The following is a 17,792-nucleotide window of genomic DNA, read 5'->3' as shown; positions in this document are numbered from 1 at the left end:
TTATATCAGTGTACCTATATTCATGAAACCATGCCCCTAATTGCTACTACCTTCTTCCTCTCCCCCCATAAAATTAGCTACATATTTTTACATACTTATAGATTTGTTGCATATTGCCTTTCCCAATATAATGTAATCTCCCTGAGGGCAGGAATGGATTCATTTTTGTTTTTGAATCACCAGACCCCAGCATAGAGTGTGGTAAGCACTTAGAAATTGCTTGTTGATTGGCTGATTGATAGTGGGTCTCAGTTAGGTTTATTCACTGACTTATTTAGTATCATGGAGTGCTAGGACTACACTCATGTTTCAGTCCCAGGGCTCTGACTTACCCCACATTGACAGTACTGTCCTTGCCTCTCTTAGATCACAACATCCACTTCCTAAATGCTGATCGGTATAGCTGGTATGACCCTTCCTTGTGGCGTACAGTCCTAGAAGACAATGACCACCTATTTTCTGTGGATACTGAACTTATCCCCTGTCGCCAGGATGATGTCATCTTCCCACCAGAAACCTCCTTCCGTGTGGACTTGGGGGCTGGTGGCCGGACCGTCAGCCTCCATAGTATATCTATCATGGGCCAGGTGAGTGTGGGGTTTTGCTGGGAGGCAGTACAGTATACAGACCAGAGGTCTAGATCTGTTTCCCTTCCCTGGGTGGGGAAAACTTGAGTCATTTCCCCCTATCTAAAGATCATCCACAATGTATCCTTTACTAGGGTAACAAAAAAAATTAGTGTAGAAACTCTAAATTGGTAGTCGAGAAATAAAAGATTTCAGTCCTGACTGCCTTTGACTAGCATGATCTTTTATTAACATCCCTTACTAATGGGAAGTATATTTTTTCCTACTAGAAAGAGGGTTTGAAAGATAATGGGAGGAGGTATATGCTGAGGGAGGAGAGAGGAAGGAAAGCCTGGGAATTTGGGAGCTCTCTTAAGGAGGGCCTAGAAGTACAAACATGCACCTTCTTCAGTGAATGAAGCTCCCTGCTGCACTGAACTGAATGTAACCAAAAGCCTTTTGGAGCTGCAGGAATTTTGCTGTTTCCAGATTGTCATCATCTGTTAGAAGTTAGTGAATTTAATCCTCTTTTCACTTTCTGTTTCTCACCTGCCTGAAACTGCCTGGGAAACTTATCTCAGTAGTTGCCTGTTCCTTGAAATAGTTTTCATTTTGATCAAGTGTTTATTCTACATGAGTAGATCATGCAAAAGGGACAGAAAAAAAGAATCAATCCATGGACCAATAACCCTAGACTTAATTATAATCTATACTGAGTCTTTCTCTCTTTTTTTCCTTCCCTTTCTCCTCCTTTGCCTTACTTCCTCCTCTATCTTTCTCCTTCCGCCCCTCTTTCTCTGCAGCTGTGTCTCTCTATATCTTTGTCTCTCTCTCTCCCTCTTTGTCTCTTCCCCCTCTGTCTCTTTCTCTCCCTCCTCCTGTCTCTCTTCCCCCCCTGTCTCTTTGTCTCTTTCTTCCCTGACTCTCTCTCCCTCCCACTGTCTCTCTCTCTCCCCTTTGTCTCTCTCTCTCTTTCTCCCCCGTCTCTCCTTCTGTCTCTCTCCCTCCCTCTGTCTCTCTCTCTCCCCTTTGTCTCTCTCTCTCTCTTTCTCTCTCTCTCTCTCTCTCTCTCTCTCTCTCTCTCTCTCTTTCTCTCTCTCTCTCTCTCTCTCTCTCTCTCTCTCTCTCTCTCTCTCTCTCTCTCTCTCTCTCTCTCTCTCTCTCTCTCTCTCTCTCTCTCTTTCTCCCCCGTCTCTCCTGCTGTCTCCCTCCCTCCTTCTGTCTCTCTCCCTCCCTCTGTCTCTCTCTCTTTCTTCCCCGTCTCTCCTTCTGTCTCTCTCCCTCCCTCTGTCTCTCTCTCCCTCCCCCTCTCTCTTTTCTCCCCCTTTCTGTTTCTGTTTTTGTCTCTCCCCGTCTCTGTCTCTGTTTCTCTCCGTCTGTCTCTGTTTCTCCATTTATCTCTATCTCTCCATCTACTTCTGTCTCTCCAGTTGTCTCTCTCTCCATCTCTCTCCTTCTGTCTCTCTCCTTCCTTCTTTCCTTCTCTCCCCCCTCCGCCTTTCTCTCTTTCCTGTCTCTCCCTTTTTCTCCCCTATCTTTCTCTGTTTGTATCTCTCTGTGTGTCTTTGTTTCTCTGTCTTTGTCTCTGTTCCTTTCATTCTTCCACAAAAAAGGGGTTTCACTAATTAGATGACTTCAGACAAGTACCTCCATTCATTCCTTTGGGCCTCCATTTTTTTCCATCTGTCAAAGGGATTATTATTATTATCATTTACAGTAATTCTGGGGGTGGGGGTTTCTTGCCCTACAGAAGTTCAGCACGGATCAGGAGCTGGCCACCTATCTGACCAGCAGCACTGGAAAGTTACAGTTCCATGGAGCTGGCTCTTTGAAGTTGATTCCTGATTCCTGTGAAGATCCTTCGGGTTGTAAATGTGGTAATGATGAGGTGAGTCCCCTATACCTGCCATCTCAGTGTGGAGCTGAAAGAGAACTTAGGAATCATTCAGCTTAGAAAGAAGATTCACAAAACTGAATGATGTATAATTATAATAACCCTGGAAAAGCATTGAGAAAATACACTTTTCCCTTCACCGCAGATGTGAGAGACTGTGATTATGGAATATTTCACCATCAGAAAAATTCAATGTATTCCACTAGAATGGAGTAAGTGAGGGGAATAGCATTCAATAATAGGGAGGTTGAATGCTGATTAGGGAAGATTAGGAATGCAATGGGGAGTCTCTGAATGATTTTTGAGCCAAGGGGTAGCATAGTCAGATGAAAATAAGCCTATGATTGTTTGGCTTGGGGAGATCTGGGGTGGGGCATTATGTCTGTCCAAGGGTTAACCCTTCCTCGAAGGGAATGACGATCAAAAAAGAAGGAAGTAACATCTAAGAATGCCTTCTCGTATTACATAAATCCTCTCTAGCCCCCATGTGACTTTTGAAATTTTTCTCTTGAAGGATGCTTCAAGGCTTAGTTCAGGCTCTATTTCCTTTGTGAAACTTTCTTCCAGCTAGACCAGATTCTGACTTCCTCTGAATATCTACACACTTTGTCTTTTTTTTCATGATTTTGGTCACACTTTTCATTAACTCATGGTTACCTGTCTACCTCTTATCCCTCCTCCTCCTGGAGTAGTTTGAGAACTCCCCAACTCAAGGAAAAGTATCTACTATCTGTGTACCCTTGTCCATCCCCCTCCACATCCACAAGCAAAGGCATGAGGGATTCTGGGTATTCACAAAGTGTATTTGATGGATGCTATTCTAGGTCAAGTCCTGGATCTGTGCCTCTCTGCTCCAGACCTCTGGTGGTCGCTGTCCCAAACCTGCTTGTCAAGGAGCCCTGAAGCCTGTGGGTCAGTGCTGTGAGATCTGTGGTAAGTTGAGGACCCTGAGATGAGGTAGGACAAGCATAGTTCTTTCTAGAATTAGAGGAAGGATATTTGATCTCAAACAGAATGAATCTACAAGAATTTATCCATACTTACTATGTTCTTGTTGTTCAATCATTCAGTCATTTAGTCATGTTCAACTTTTTGTGTTCCTATGGACCACAGCCCAACAGGCCCTTCTGTCCTCCACTATCTGTCAAAATCTGCTCATATTTGTTATTTATATGATACTATTTATTCATCTCATCCACTATTGTCCCATTTCATTTTGTCTTCAACTTTGCCCAACATCAAGATCTTTTCCAATGAGTTCCATTTTAAATTATGTGGCCAAAGTATTTAAAGGTCAGTTTCAGTATTTGATCTTTCAACAAATAGCCTTTAAGTATTGACTATTTTAGTACCAGCCTGAAGTCAGGAGGACCCGAGTTCAAATCTGGTCTCAGACACTTAACACTTCCTAGCTGTGTGACCCTGGGCAAGTCATTTAATCCCAATTACCTCAGGGGAAAAAAAAGTATTGATTGTTTTGATCTGCTTGTTGTCCAAGGGACTCTTAATAGTCTCCAACACCACAATTTAAAAGCACTCAGTTTTCCTTGAAGTCCAACTCTTAAAGCCATATGTTACTACTGGAACAATCAAGCTTTCACTATATGGACATTTGTCAGAAAGGTCATGTCTCTGCTTTTTAGCATATTGTCCAGATTTGTCATAGTTTTCCTTCCAAGGAGCAAGAATGTTAATGGCTGCAATTGCTGTCTACAGTGATCTTTGAGCTCAAGAATACAAAGCCTGACTGCTTCCATTTCTTCTTCTATTTGTCAGGAAGTGATGGGACCAGTTGCCATGATCTTATTTTTTCTTTTTTGATTAGTTCTTTTATTCAGGTTATACATGTGTGTTTACATTCATATATAAGTCACGTTAGGAGAGAAAAATCAGAGCAAAAGAGAAAAACCATAAAAAAGAAAAAGAGAAGAAAAAAAAAGGTGAAAATAGTATGTGTTGATTCACATTCAGTGGCCATAATTGTCTGGATGCAGATGGCATTTTCCATCCAAAGTTTATTGGGATTGCCTTGGATCACAGAACTACTGAGAAGAACCAAATCTATCATAGCTGATCATCATACAACCTTGCTGTTGCTTTGTACAATGTTTTCCTTGTTCTGCTTGCTTCACTGAGCATCAGGTCATGTAAATTTTTTCCAGACATTTCTGAAATCAGCCTATTCATTATATTTTTACAATACAATAATATTTCATTATTTTCATAAACACGATTTATTCAGCCATTCTCCAAATAATGGGCATCTACTCATTTTCCAATAATTGCCACCACAAAAAGCTGCTACAAACATTTTTGCACATATGGGTTTTCTTCCCTCTTTTATGATCTCTTTGGGATACAGACCCATAGTGAACCCAGTAGTGACACTGCTGTATCAGAGTGGTTTGAGAGCCCTTTGGGCATCGTTCCAAATTGCTCTCCAGAATGGCTGGATCAGATCTTAGTTGTTGTGCTGTTAAGCTTCAAGCCAGCTTTTACACTCTCCTCTTTCACCCTCCTCAACAGGCTTCTAAATTCTTCTTCACTTTCTGCCATCAGATTGTTATCATCTGCCTATCTGAGATTGTTGACATTTCTCCCAGCGATCTTAATTCCAGCTTTTGATTCATCCAATATGGCAGAACATTACTACCTTCAAGGAGCTTACATGCCAATGAGGAAACAAGTTATATATCAATAGTTACATATCAGCTCCAGATTTATAATGATTGGGTTTCAGATATGATCTAGTCCAACTCCCTGATTATGAAATGAAAATGTTGAGACTCTGGGAGGGAAGTCCATCATCAGCAAATCAGGAGCAGAGCTAGCACAAGACCCCAGTCTCTTGACTTCCAGTCTGAGGCTTCTTTATCTCTTCAAGAGCACCCCTGGCTCCTATGTATGCCCTGTGATTTCTAGATACCTGCCAGGGGACAGTTAGGTAGGCACACAAAAAAGTGGGAAAGAGAGGTTAGGGGATGGGTAAATCCCTATGTGGCCCCCAGAGGAGGAGGAGGGGTCCATGGTAATCTCCTTCCTATTCCGCAGGAGCTATGCTCTTCCTCAACTACACCCAGGCCTTTGATCTCCAACAGTACAAGCAGAGGCTGCTCCATACCTTCCTGGACCAGGTAATGTAAATTTGGGTGGGAGGGGGGAATAGGGAAGATGACAAGCCTGCCAGTCTCCAGGTCTCTTTCCCGAGGTTCTTCCATAATATCCCAGGAGTTTCTCAGCTCCTCTCATTAGATCTACCTAGGGTACAGTTCAGGAAGAAGGGCAGGATCCCCCTTCCCTGAAATTCCTTCACTTCAGTCATCTGCCTCAGATCATCATTCCTGAAGTTCATTCCAGGGGGCCTGACCCCTCCCCTCCAGCCTGGTGGAAATTTCCTCCCTCCCAGTGCTTCCTACCTTTTCTCCCCACGACCTTTCTCCTTTTCTCTCTCCTTTTCTTCCCTCTCTTTTCTCTCAATTTTCTCCCAACATTCTTCTCTCTTCCTTGGCCTCTCAAGCTTCTCCTGAGCCTGGAGTCAGGAACACCCAAGTATAAATTTCCCCCTCAGATCCTTACTAGTGACATTAGGCAAATCCTTTCCCTCTGTCTGTTTCAGTTTCTTCAATTATAAAATGGAGAAATAATAATGCCTCCCTCCCAGGTTTGTTGTGAGGATCAAATGAAGTGTGATGAAGCACTTAGCACATTTGTTGCCAAATCAGTCGGTCATGTCCCTCTCTCCATGACCCTAAGGACCATAGCCCACCAATGCTGTCCTTGACAAAGATATGAGAGTAGTTTGCCATTTTCTTCTCCAGTGAATTAAGGATTAAAGATTAAGCCAAAGTTAAGTGACTCAGATAGAGTCACTATAATACAACTATTGGGTATATGAGTTTTGAATTTGAACTCAGATTTTCCTAACTTTAGGCCCAGTGCTCTATCCATGTAGCTGCCTCCAGCCTAGCATATGGTAGGTGATTAATAAAGGCTTGCTTCCTTCCTCTTTCCTCATTCCTTCCTCCCTTCAACAATGCTACGAGGAAAGAGAGAGGCTTAGGCCAGGGATCCTCCCCCTCTAACCTTCACTGAGAGTGCTCATGAAAAAAGTCCAATTCCCTACTTCAGCAAAAAAGGATGTCCTATCCACCTTTTGCTAAATCACTAGGCTGACCTCCTGTACTACCAAGCTTATTGCCTCTCCTCCTCTAAGCTGAACCTCATTCCCTACCCAGGGAATAGCCCTCTTAAGGACTTCCCTTCCTCTCCAGACTTTCCATCTGACCTTATGTCCCACATTCTCCTCCCTCCCCCAGGGACTGGTCTATCCCCACCTCACACAGGCCCTCAACTCCCCACGGCCTGGTCATTCTCTCAGAGGACAATCTGTCCACCTTGTTCCACCCCACTTCTTGGGCTGATCCTATGCCATTCTCAGCCCCAGGCTTCGGGGGTGCGCATGGCCATCTCAAAAGTACACAGGGCCAACACAGTGCCAGGGGCGGTGCACACAGCTCGTGGGAAGCGACAGGCTGGGACCATGCCTCAGATCCAGGTGGTGCTGATGGATGATGGAGCCGGACCTGAGGCAGGAAGGGCAGCTATACATGTGGCCCAAGCCATCCTCACTGATGTGGCTGAGCAAGGTACTGCCCCCAACGTCCTCCCTCCCCATCCCCTGCCCCACTCAGGCTCCTTAAAGAGATGCTGCCCTGTGTGTCGGGTCCAGAGGAAGACTGAGCAAGGGATCAGGGCAGTCTCTCTGTAGCACTGACTTTCCCATTGTATAGCTCGGTTTCAGTTGCTGCCCCAAACCTTTCCCCGCCAGGCAGCCTTCTTAATAAACCCTTATAATGTGCCTGTAAGCTCTTTACAATTTCCAAAGCACTTTCCCAAACACTGGATTCTCACAATGTTCCTGTGAGAAAAAGAAGATGGGTGTTATATCCAGAGAAGAAAGCTGAGTCTCAGAGCAGGAAAATTACTCACCAGAAGTTCCAGAGTGACAGCAACTAGTGATACCTGGTTGTCCCAAGATTCCAAGAACTTACCTAGATCTAGGTCAGCTTCCTTAGACTAGAACTCCTAAGATTAGAGCCAGTCTTCTAGGAGACTTTGCCTTCAGGCCCGTGCCTTTCACTTTTTACTTTCTTTTAAACCTTCTTTGATCATCAGAACCTAATTCAGGAGCCCTGAGACTCCTGAGCTCAGTCTTCAAGCTTGTTAGGCTTCCTGGATTCAGAAATATACTTCTTGCCCTGTCCCCGGTGAGACAGCTAAATAGAGCAGTGGATAGAATGTTAGACCTAAAATCAGGAAAGTCAAAATTCTAATCCTGCTTAAACACTTTTTTCAGTAAAAGCTTTTGAAAAACACAAGCAAAGATAGTTTTCAACGTTCACTCTTGCAAAACCTTGTGTTCCAAAATTTTCTCCCTCCATTCCTCCCACCACCCTCCCCTAAACAGCAAGTAATCCACTGTTAAACATGTGCAATTCTTCTAAACATATTTCCACATTCATCATGCTGTACAAGAAAAATCAGATCAAAAAGGGGGAAAAAAACAAGCAAGCAAACAACAGTAACAAAAAAGGTGAAAATACTATGTCGTGATCCCCCCAGTCCTCTTTCTGGATTCAGGTGGCTCTTTCCATCCCGTTAGATACATCTTAGCTGGGTGATCCTAGGCAAATCACTTGTAGCCTTAATTTCATCTTCTGCAAAATGGGGGATAACATTAGCATCTTCCTCACAGGGTTATGAAGGTCAAATGAGATCATTTATTTAAAACCTAATATAAATGTTAACTATTAATGACCATTTCCCTCTTCTAACATGATCCATTCCTCTTTGTCTTGATGGATCATAGATCTGGAACTGGGCAGGACCTAGAGGTCACCTAATCTGACCCCTTCACCTGTCAGCCCTGGAAGTAGGTGTTATTAATATTTCCATTTTTACAAACCTGAGGGGATTCCTCAGGGAGAGAGTGCAGAGAGAAGAGGGCCCAAAAAGGAATGTTGAGGGTTCCCATTCTTAGAGGGATGAAGCATGAATGTGATCCCAGTGAAGAAACTGAAGAGGCATATATGATTAATGAGAGAAGAACCAGGAAACCCAAAAGACAAAGGAGAGGAGAACATCCAGGGAGAGGAAGTGGTCAATAGTGACTAATGCTAAGAGGTCAAGAAGGATGAGAACTTATAAAAGGTCATTAAAAGATTGGTGGTAGCCTTAGGGGTCATTTACAGGTAGGCTGTTGCCTCAAAAGTCAAGAATTTGAAAAGTGAATGGAAAGTGAGAGAGCAATGGGGATTGGAATGATCAGGGAAGACCTCATGAAAATGGGATTGAAAATGCAACTTGAACAGTTACCATCTTCTTCCCAAATCTCCAGATTGAAGGCAAAAATAGACTAAGAGATTTATGTATGAGTACCCTCAGAGATAGTAATGGGAGAGAAACCCCTTCCATCAATGCCACTGGCTTAGCTGCCAATTAGAGTCAGGTCAGGGGAGATGATTTTGGTGGAAGGTTTAGCACTGTAATTGACATATATGATAGGGGCTAATAAACGTGTTGATTGATTGATTGGCCCTCAGTGACGGGCTGGGGACCCTGGACTTTACACTAGAAGAAACTTTTGAGCAGCCTTCTGAGGATTCAGAGTGACCTGGTCAACTCTGGATTCACTGGGCGCTCCAGAATTTTCAAAGAGCTGTTCATTCTAGAATACTGAATGTCAGAGCTGAAAGAATCTAGAGAATAAGAGAGAATGTCAGAGTTAGAAGGGGTCATGAAAAGGAGAAGACTAAGGGGAAGTAGCTACCAGAGAAGAATGTCCCTGTACCATCCTTGGAGCAGACCAGTTTCCCAGAAACCATTACACAAATCTCTGCTGTTTCCTCTCCAAACAAAAGAAAATCCTTACCTGATATAGGATCCATAGTGCTCGGGGTAGTCCCATCTCTTTGATGATCTTTCTTTCTGTTGGTGGGGGGAGATTTCCTAGATGAGAAGCGGTGGTATGCAGGGATCTCTTTTTTATTTGACATGTCCTTTTCTATTTTCCTTCTCAGGAGCAAACTTTGGGGTCCTGCAAGGCAACATGGAATATTCAAGCAGCAGCGGCTCCACAGCTGGACTCACAGGAGAAAGACCAACCTCAGGGCTGGTGACTGGCATGGCTATTGCCTTGGTCTTGGGGCTGATGGCACTGCTTGGAGGTCTTCTGCTTCTTCACCGGACTGGACGGGTCAGGTAAGGATGGATCCTATCCAATGGGGCTGTCTCCTCACCCCATATTATCTGTCTTAAGACTTTCCTATTTCCCAGCTCTATGTTGTGGAAGGACATAGGAAGAAGTAAGAACCAAGGTTCCTGCGCTCAAGGAACTCACATTCTAGGGGAGATAGAGTATGAATAGACCTGAAGACCTGAACTCTCTCTCTCTCCCTTTTTTTTTTTTTTTGGCTGAGGCAGTTGGGGTTAAGTGACTTGCCCAGGGTCACACAGCTAGGAAGTGTTAAGTATCTGAGGCCAGATTTGAACTCAGGCCCTCCTGACTTCAGGGCTGGTGCTCTATCCACTGCGCCACCTAGCTGCTCTAGACCTAGACTCTCAAGATGATGAAATGTCATACCCCAATATCTGGATGGTAGGGGCTCTAAGAGGTTGCTGGGAGTTGGAGCTACCAAGGAATACTTGTTAAAAGGAGAAGCTTGGAAATCACATAGGTTTGGAATGGACAGAAAAGAAAAGAGGTAGGGCATTCCAGGCCAGAAGAGCAATGGAGCCCAGAGTGGCTCTGCTGTGTCCTGGAGAGGAGGAGACCAGTTAGGTTGGAGCAGAAGAAGCATGGGTGAGAGTGAGGTACCAGAAATGAAGGAAAAATTAAATTAGAGGACCCTAAATGTATGACCAGAAAAAAATGTATTTTAGCCTATAAGCTAGTCCTCCCAACAACTTTGAGTGTTGGGACTCCTTTTTAATATCAAGAAACATCCTGGATATTCCCATTAAAAAACAAAAAACAAAAAACAAAACAAAAAACACAAAACACAAAACACAAAACAAAACAAAACAAAAAAAAAACATTGCCTGTTTTTAGGGAGCTTACATTCAACTGGAAAAGAGGGACTCTTACAAGCGGTAGGCAAGAGAATACAACTGTTGAATTGAACACATGAATAAATAGATCCACAATAATTTACTACTAACTAATAATATAAGGATAGTACTTAAAACTGAAGTCTTTAGTCTCATCCAAATGAGAATCCCTTATCTGGCTTTCTAAACTATCAATTCTGAGACACTTTTCTCAACTAAATCTGGTTTTCCCCATTACCAAAGGAATACACACTTTTTGAGGGGCATAAGATAAAAAATTCAGAAAATTCCTTTCTCTCTGAGAAAAGAATTAGGTAGAAAAAATGGAATTTTCCATTAATATAGGACCATAGACTATCTCAGGTAGAATTCTGGTCTAATTTCCCCCTCCCCCAATTTTCTTTTCTTTTCCTCCCTCCTTCCTTTCCTTCCTTCCTTCCTTCCTTCTTTTCTCTCTTCCTTCCTTCCTTTCTCTCGTCCTTCCTTTCTCTCTTCCTTCCTTTTTCTCTTCCTCCTTCCCTTCCTCCCTTCTTCTTTCCCTTTCTTCCTCCCTCCTTTATTTCTCTTTCTTTCTTCTTTTTTACAAATGAAGAAACTGAGGCTCAAATAGTTTAAGTTACTTGCTCAAGGACAAGATGATAAATAGCAAAATTAGGATTCAAATTTTATTTGAATTGTCATATTCCATTATGTTATACTGTTTCCCTATTGAATAAGAAAATAAATGAAAAAAGTTATTATAAATTTGGTTATACTTTTAAATGGAATTGTATTTTCACATTAGCTAATCACATTAGCATCTTTATACATTTGAAAAAATGGTAATGCAATCTATGTTTGAGACCTTCTTTCAGTTTACAGAAGTTATATTTATTTATAGAGTGGGAAGGAAATTCTATATCCAGTGTTTTAGGCACATATTTGCCTGCCAGAAACAATTTCACTAACTTATATTCAACTAATTCTAAACATTTCAGCTTAAAGAAAGGTTCAAGTACTGGCAGAATTATTCCCCATTTCCCTTCCTCCCTGTCCCCAGTACCTTTGAAAAAAATTTTTCACATAAACCATTTTTGGGATTATAATTTATAATCTCAATAGAAAAAACTCACTTAGGACTTAGCAAAGGGTCAGAGTTTAGTAAAAGTCTCAGAACAGTAATCATTTTAATCTGTATGCTGAACATGGTGGTACATGTTTGAAAATATCTGCTCCTGGAGAGATTGAGGCTGGAGGAGGATCTCTTGAATTGCATTGGGTTTGGAGGTGGGTAACTGAACTGGCTCAGATCTCAGCACAGAGCTCAGATAAGATTTGGGCCCAAAAGTAGACCTTGCATGTCCAACTGGGGCAAGATAGGGATGCCTAGATCGTTAAAAAAACAAAACAAAACAAAACAAAAAACTTTAGAATGTTTACATTCCTCAAAGAATCATCTTCCTAAAACCATTCACCTCTTCTTTGAACACTCCCTTTAAATGGTGGAAGGAGACCATTGGTCAAAGAACTCAAGAGATACTTCCATTAACTGAAGCCACTAAAACATTTTTTTCTGAGTCTGAGCATTACAGCAATCTGAGTAAAACATAAAAAAGAGGAGATTTTTATCTCTTTTTAAAGATATCAATCTTAAATTGATTTTTTAAGGATCAATTTAAGATCCTTAAATCTTTAGGATTTTAAGAAGGATCAATTAAGAGGATCCCCCAAGGGTCTCTTGTATGATCGACTTTTCTTTCAGAGAGAAAGGAATTTCCCCCTAAATTTTCTACCCAATTTACTCAAAGAAAATGATTAGTCTTTTGATAATGGAAAAAAACAGATTTGGCTGACAGGACTATCTCTAAATTGATAGTTAAGAAAGACAGGTAAGAGTTTCTTAACTAATTGAAACCAAAGGCTTCAGATTAAATTACTGCCTTTATATTATACTGCACTATGTAATCTAAAGAGGAAAGGGAGACCTCTTGGGCCTCTTGATTGCTCCATAGCCTCCAAGGAGTCCTTGGTCAACAAATTTCAAAATCATTGCTTTAAGAGAAGATCCAATTCAGTTCCAATTGATCAATGGACAGAATCAGCTACACCAGAGAAGGAACACTGGGAAATGAATGTGGACTACTTGCATTCTTGTTTTTCTTCCCAGGTTATTTTTACCTTCTGAATCCAATTTTTCTTGTGCAACAAGAGAACTGTACGGATCTGTACATATCTAGGATATACTTTAACATGTTTAACATGTATGAGACTGCCTGCCATCTAGGGGAGGGGGTGGAGGGAGGGAAGAGAAAAGTTCAAACAGAAGCGAGTGCAAGGGATAATGTTGTAAAAATTACCCATGCATATGTTCTGTCAATAAAAAGTTATAATTTTTTTTAAAAAACCATTGCTTTAAGTAGTAGAGAGCCATTGAAGGTTTTTTGAGTGAAAGAATAATATAATCAGAATGTCTGCATTAGGAAAGTGTGGATGCGGATTGGATTGGAGGTAGCCATTTTTTCATAATGGCTCTAGTAAGTTTGGGATGATCAGAAGGCCCCTCAAAAGTTAGGTGATTTAGGGGCAGCTAGGTGGTGCAGTGGATAGAGCACCAGCCCTGAAGTCAGGAGGACCTGAGTTCAAATGTGGTCTCAGACACTTACCACTTCCTAGCTCTGTGACCCTGAGCAAGTCACTTAACCCCAATTGCCTTAGGGGAAAAAAGTTAATTGGGGGAAAAAAGTTATGCAATTTCAACATGACAAATATGGAAATATGTTTAAAAGAACTGTCCACATTTAATCTTTTATTATTTTATTACTTGCTGTCTTGGGGAGGAATAAGGTAGAAACATTTGGAACACAAAGTCTTACAAAAATGAATAAACAAATGTTGAAAACTATCTTTACATATATTTGGAAAATAAAATACTAATGAAAATTAAATAAAGAAAAAGTTGGATGTTGAAACTTAAAATAAGTTAAGTGATTTGCCTAAAGTCAATTTTAGTAATGATGGTGATGAAAGGAGAAACTTGCTAAAAGATACTATTCCTGATCTTAGGTTAAACTAGGAATAGCAATAAATCCACGAGCCTTAAGAAATAGTGAGGATAAGGCAGAGAGATTCAAGGGAAATGAAATATTTCTTTATTCAGCAATAAAAGGGAGCCTTCACATGTACCCAGAGTGTTCTTTACAACTTACTATGTAATTTATAGGTTACAAGTCCTTTCCCAGCTAAGTACAGTGATTTCTCAGTTTGGAGGAGCTAAGTGGCACAGGTGATAAGAGTACTGGACTGGAATCAGGAAGACTTGAATTCAAATCCTGCCTCACAGACACTAGTTATGTGATCCTGAGTTGTCACTTAATCTCTGTTTCCACATCTATGAAATGGGTAATAAAAGAAACTTTTATAATATTGGTGTGAAGACCAAATGAAATAACAGATATAAATTATTTTGCAAACTTTAAAGCACTACACAAATGTGTGCTTATTATTTCCATCTGTCTTCTTGCTGTATCCATCTTTACCTTCCCAAGGAATGAAGCAAAGAATAGAAAGAGCAGAGGATTTTGAGATGATGGAACTTTGAAGTTGACCCTTCCCCATCTGTAAAATGAAAAGTGTCCAGCTAGATGAGACTTTCATCTCTCTAGCCACCATTTTTTTTAATTATCTCTATCTTACAGAAGAGGAAACTGAGGTTCAGAGAAGGAAAGGCTGCCTAAGTTGGGCATTCAGTGAATTACAGAACTAGGGTCAGCCTTTCTGGTGCTCCTGGCTCTTATTGCTGCAGGGGATTGAGGTAGAAAGGAAGTTACAAAAGTATCCAGGAGCAACCTCTTTTCTTAAAGTATGTTATTATACTTTACAAGACATATGCATGGATAATTTTTCAGCATTGACCCTTGCAAAACCTTCTGGATATTCCCCTTCTTGGTCTCCAGGTTGTGGCCCCTGCCAATCCCCACGCTATGGCACAGATCAGAATCTGCATCAAACCAAGGAAACCTAGGCTTCGAGAATCCCATTTTTGGCAGTCTGCCTTCTGTCTCCGGCCTGAATCCTGGCCCCAATGTGGAAGTGGTGAGCAGATGTTTCTACAGTGAATTAAAGGGTCACATAACTTCAAAGAACAAGAGATCAGAGTTTAAGCTTTATAGTCTCTGAAGGTTGCACAACTTGGGGGAGACCCAGAAGTTATTGGAGGTCAGATTTGGGAGGAAGTCACAGGTCTTCACATAGCTAGGAGAGCCAATTAGTAGAGTCATGGAGAACCATCCAGCTGGAAGTCAGCCCTGGATATAACTGGTAGGCCCCTCAGTGGTCTGCCTCTTTCTCCTTATCTCCAGGGCCCCAGATAGGAGTGGGATTTTGGAGAAATAGGTTTTGGTCTTTGACAGAAAACCACTGAGATTCTTTCTCCATTCTCCTTTGCACCTGCTCTCATTTTGCTCCACCCAAAACTTCCAGAATAAAGGTTAGAGAATAAATCAGGCCCAATTTCTTGGACAGTATCTTGTGGCCACAACACTGGAGGCACTGAGGTCATGGTGTCTGGCCAGAAATGTTGGTTTCTGGACAGCTGAAAAGGAAGTGAGGATGTCCTCAGGGGGCTGGGTAAAGAGAGAGTTTGTGAAGAAGAGGCAGAGATGATCAGAGTGATGGTAGTCCATGGCACCCAGGGATTTTCCCACTCCACCCTGCCCCTTGTTTTCCAACAGATGGGTGGGGGGAATTTCTTTTTTTGACTCTAATCTGTCTCTTCTTTTGTTCCTCTGGGATTGCCTCCTATTTGCTTCTCTACCTTTCTTGTTCTGTCTGCCTGTCATGTCTACATCCCTGTGTCTTTTCCTGTGTGTCTGTCTTCTTATTCTTTCCACACCTCCCCCTGCCTTCCTCTCCATCCCTGTCTCCCTTCCTTTTTAATTCTGCTTCTCTTTGTCTCTCTTCTCCATAGGTTTTGGATGATGCCTCTTTTCCAACGAGCCTCAACAGGAATAGTGGCAGCTATTTCACTAACCCCTTGTTTGAAACAGACATCTAAGGGCCTCCTGCTCTTCACTTTTGCCTCGGTGAGGTCCTCTGAGCCTGGACTGGAATCAGGAAGACTTGAATTCAAATCCTGCCTCAGACACTAGTTTGTGATCCTAAGTTGTCACTTAATCTCTCTTATAATAACCTGTTTCCACATCTGTGAAATGGATTTTCCCCAGCCCTCACCCAGACAACCTGAATTTCTAACGAATGAATGGATGGATGGGCAAGCTGTCTCCCATGATGGTCAGCTTCTAAACTGCCTTTCATTCATCCTTCCCCAGCACAGGGTACCATCCACGCACTTTCCTACCAGGGTATACTATAAATGTGTGCTATAATGGAAACCTGACTTCCCAGCTTTGGGATCAAGCCATCCAGCCTTCTGAGCATCCAGCATTCCTTGCTTTGTTTCCCCTAATCGAGCTCTGCCCTTGGTTGGCCCTTACCTTTCTGCAGTGTATGGCTACTCATTTCTTCCCCACAGGAATTACTTCTTTCTTTCTCTCAACCCCACAGTCTCTTGACTGAATGTTAACGTTCCTGACACTGACTTACTACGTTAACTTTAAGCAAATCTCTTCCTTTCTCTGGGCCTCAGTTTACTCCTCTGTAAAATGATCTTTATTTCCCTCCAGCTCTGATGTTGGTTCAGGATGTCCAGAGGAGAAACTAGAACGGCAAAGTGTGACCCATCTTCCACCCAGAGAGAGGAAGCTGAAGGTTCCCTGCAGACAGACAGTGGGAGGGCAGCACTAGCCTTGCCATCACCTAAGAGCTAGAGAAAGAAGAGCTGGTCTTTTTCAATAAAAGTTATCCAACTAGCAAAAGTTTTGATATTTTCTGAATACTAAGGAGGAATAGCTGGAGAGCTCATTTACTTCCCTCTGATTCTCTTCTGCTGAAGGAGGGTCATGGAAATATCAGAACTTTATTTAGTAGAAATGTCATGGTATCCCTGGAGAGTGAGCTGCTTCTAGCAATTCAGATTGTGTATTGGAGAAAACATCAAATTCAGTCAAAAAGACTGGTTCAAATCTTATTTTGGATACTTAACTAGCTGTGATCTTGGACAGGGTACTTAATTATGTTTGTTTCCATTTTTTTTTCTCTATCTTAATGGAGGGGGGAGTTGTTTCAGAACCTTTGGGGCTCATTCCAGTTCTTGATCAATGATCTTATGATCTGGGGGAGGGCACAGTGGATAGAGCTCTGGATCTGAAATCAAGAACACTCGTCTTCCTGAATTTAAATTCAGCCTTGAACACTTTTTCCTGAGTTTAAATCCAGCCTTGAGCACTTTCTAGATGATGAGTGACCCTGGGCAAGTGACTTGCCTCAGTTTCCCCATTTGTAAAATGAGCTGAGAAAGGAAATGGCAAACTACACTGATATCTTTGTCAAAAAGACTCCATGGGTCATGGAAGAATTGGATATATTTATCAAATAAATGGTCTTTTTTATACCTTAGAATGTAGGTCATCTACATGAATTATCATGGCCACGAAATGCATCATCTGGTGACCTGCATTGGAATGGGGGTGGCAGGAACCAATATCTCCAGGTAGTGGCTCTCTTCCCTCAATCCTTGAAAATTCAGGATCTGCTCTAGGCTACCCCATTGGAGAAGGCATTCACCCCTTTTTCCTTTTCTGCCAGGGCTAGTAGGATGGTAAATCAAGGTAAATGTATGTGTGTTATGTGCATACATGACACTGTGACGGTAGGAGATCTCTTCTACATTCTGAGTCTATTCCCTCCAAAATGAAGAGGCAGAATCACACAATTCTTGTTTCCTTCCAGTTGGCGAAGAAATGTTTCCTTCCTGAATAGAGGTGAGGAAACTCAGTGCACAAATTGTTCCAGATCTGAGATTTAATTGGTGTATAGGAAGTCAAGGTGAAGAATGTCTAAAACTTACAGGCCGAGAGGATTGCCTGGGATTATGAGTGAATAGGCAGATTATGAGTGAAAGAAGTGAAACTTGATTCTAGGTTATTCTGACTTTGAGGATGACTTTTTTTTGTCTCTTTCACCCTCACTCTCCTATATTCCCAATGTTGTTTCTATTGTAGATATGTAAGTTTACCTGAAATTCAGAAAGAAATTTGACAATCTCTCACACAAAGCTTGTGGACAAAATGGAGTGAGGTGAGTTGGAGAGAAGGTGGGTTGAAACAGAGTATTTCAACAGATTCTAA

General features: G+C 41.9%; 1 protein-coding gene across 1 annotated transcript in view; it reads left to right on the top strand.

Moving 5' to 3' along the window:
• The window catches only part of AMN (amnion associated transmembrane protein), a 76,763-nt gene extending 60,342 nt beyond the window's left edge, over window positions 1–16,421 (top strand). The window contains exons 5-13 of the mRNA XM_074291201.1: window positions 367–587; window positions 2,317–2,454; window positions 3,285–3,393; window positions 5,512–5,594; window positions 6,899–7,106; window positions 9,540–9,720; window positions 14,502–14,640; window positions 15,515–15,629; window positions 16,230–16,421. Coding sequence (XP_074147302.1) covers window positions 367–587; window positions 2,317–2,454; window positions 3,285–3,393; window positions 5,512–5,594; window positions 6,899–7,106; window positions 9,540–9,720; window positions 14,502–14,640; window positions 15,515–15,601 — 1,166 coding nt within the window. The 3' untranslated portion in view covers window positions 15,602–15,629; window positions 16,230–16,421. The remainder of the gene's footprint in view (window positions 1–366; window positions 588–2,316; window positions 2,455–3,284; window positions 3,394–5,511; window positions 5,595–6,898; window positions 7,107–9,539; window positions 9,721–14,501; window positions 14,641–15,514; window positions 15,630–16,229) is intronic.
• The last annotated feature ends 1,371 nt before the right edge of the window (window positions 16,422–17,792 follow it).

The sequence above is a fragment of the Sminthopsis crassicaudata genome, chromosome 2 (assembly GCF_048593235.1).
Source record: "Sminthopsis crassicaudata isolate SCR6 chromosome 2, ASM4859323v1, whole genome shotgun sequence".
Classification (NCBI taxonomy): Eukaryota; Metazoa; Chordata; class Mammalia; order Dasyuromorphia; family Dasyuridae; genus Sminthopsis; species Sminthopsis crassicaudata.
This window is presented reverse-complemented; position numbering and strand designations above follow the sequence as displayed.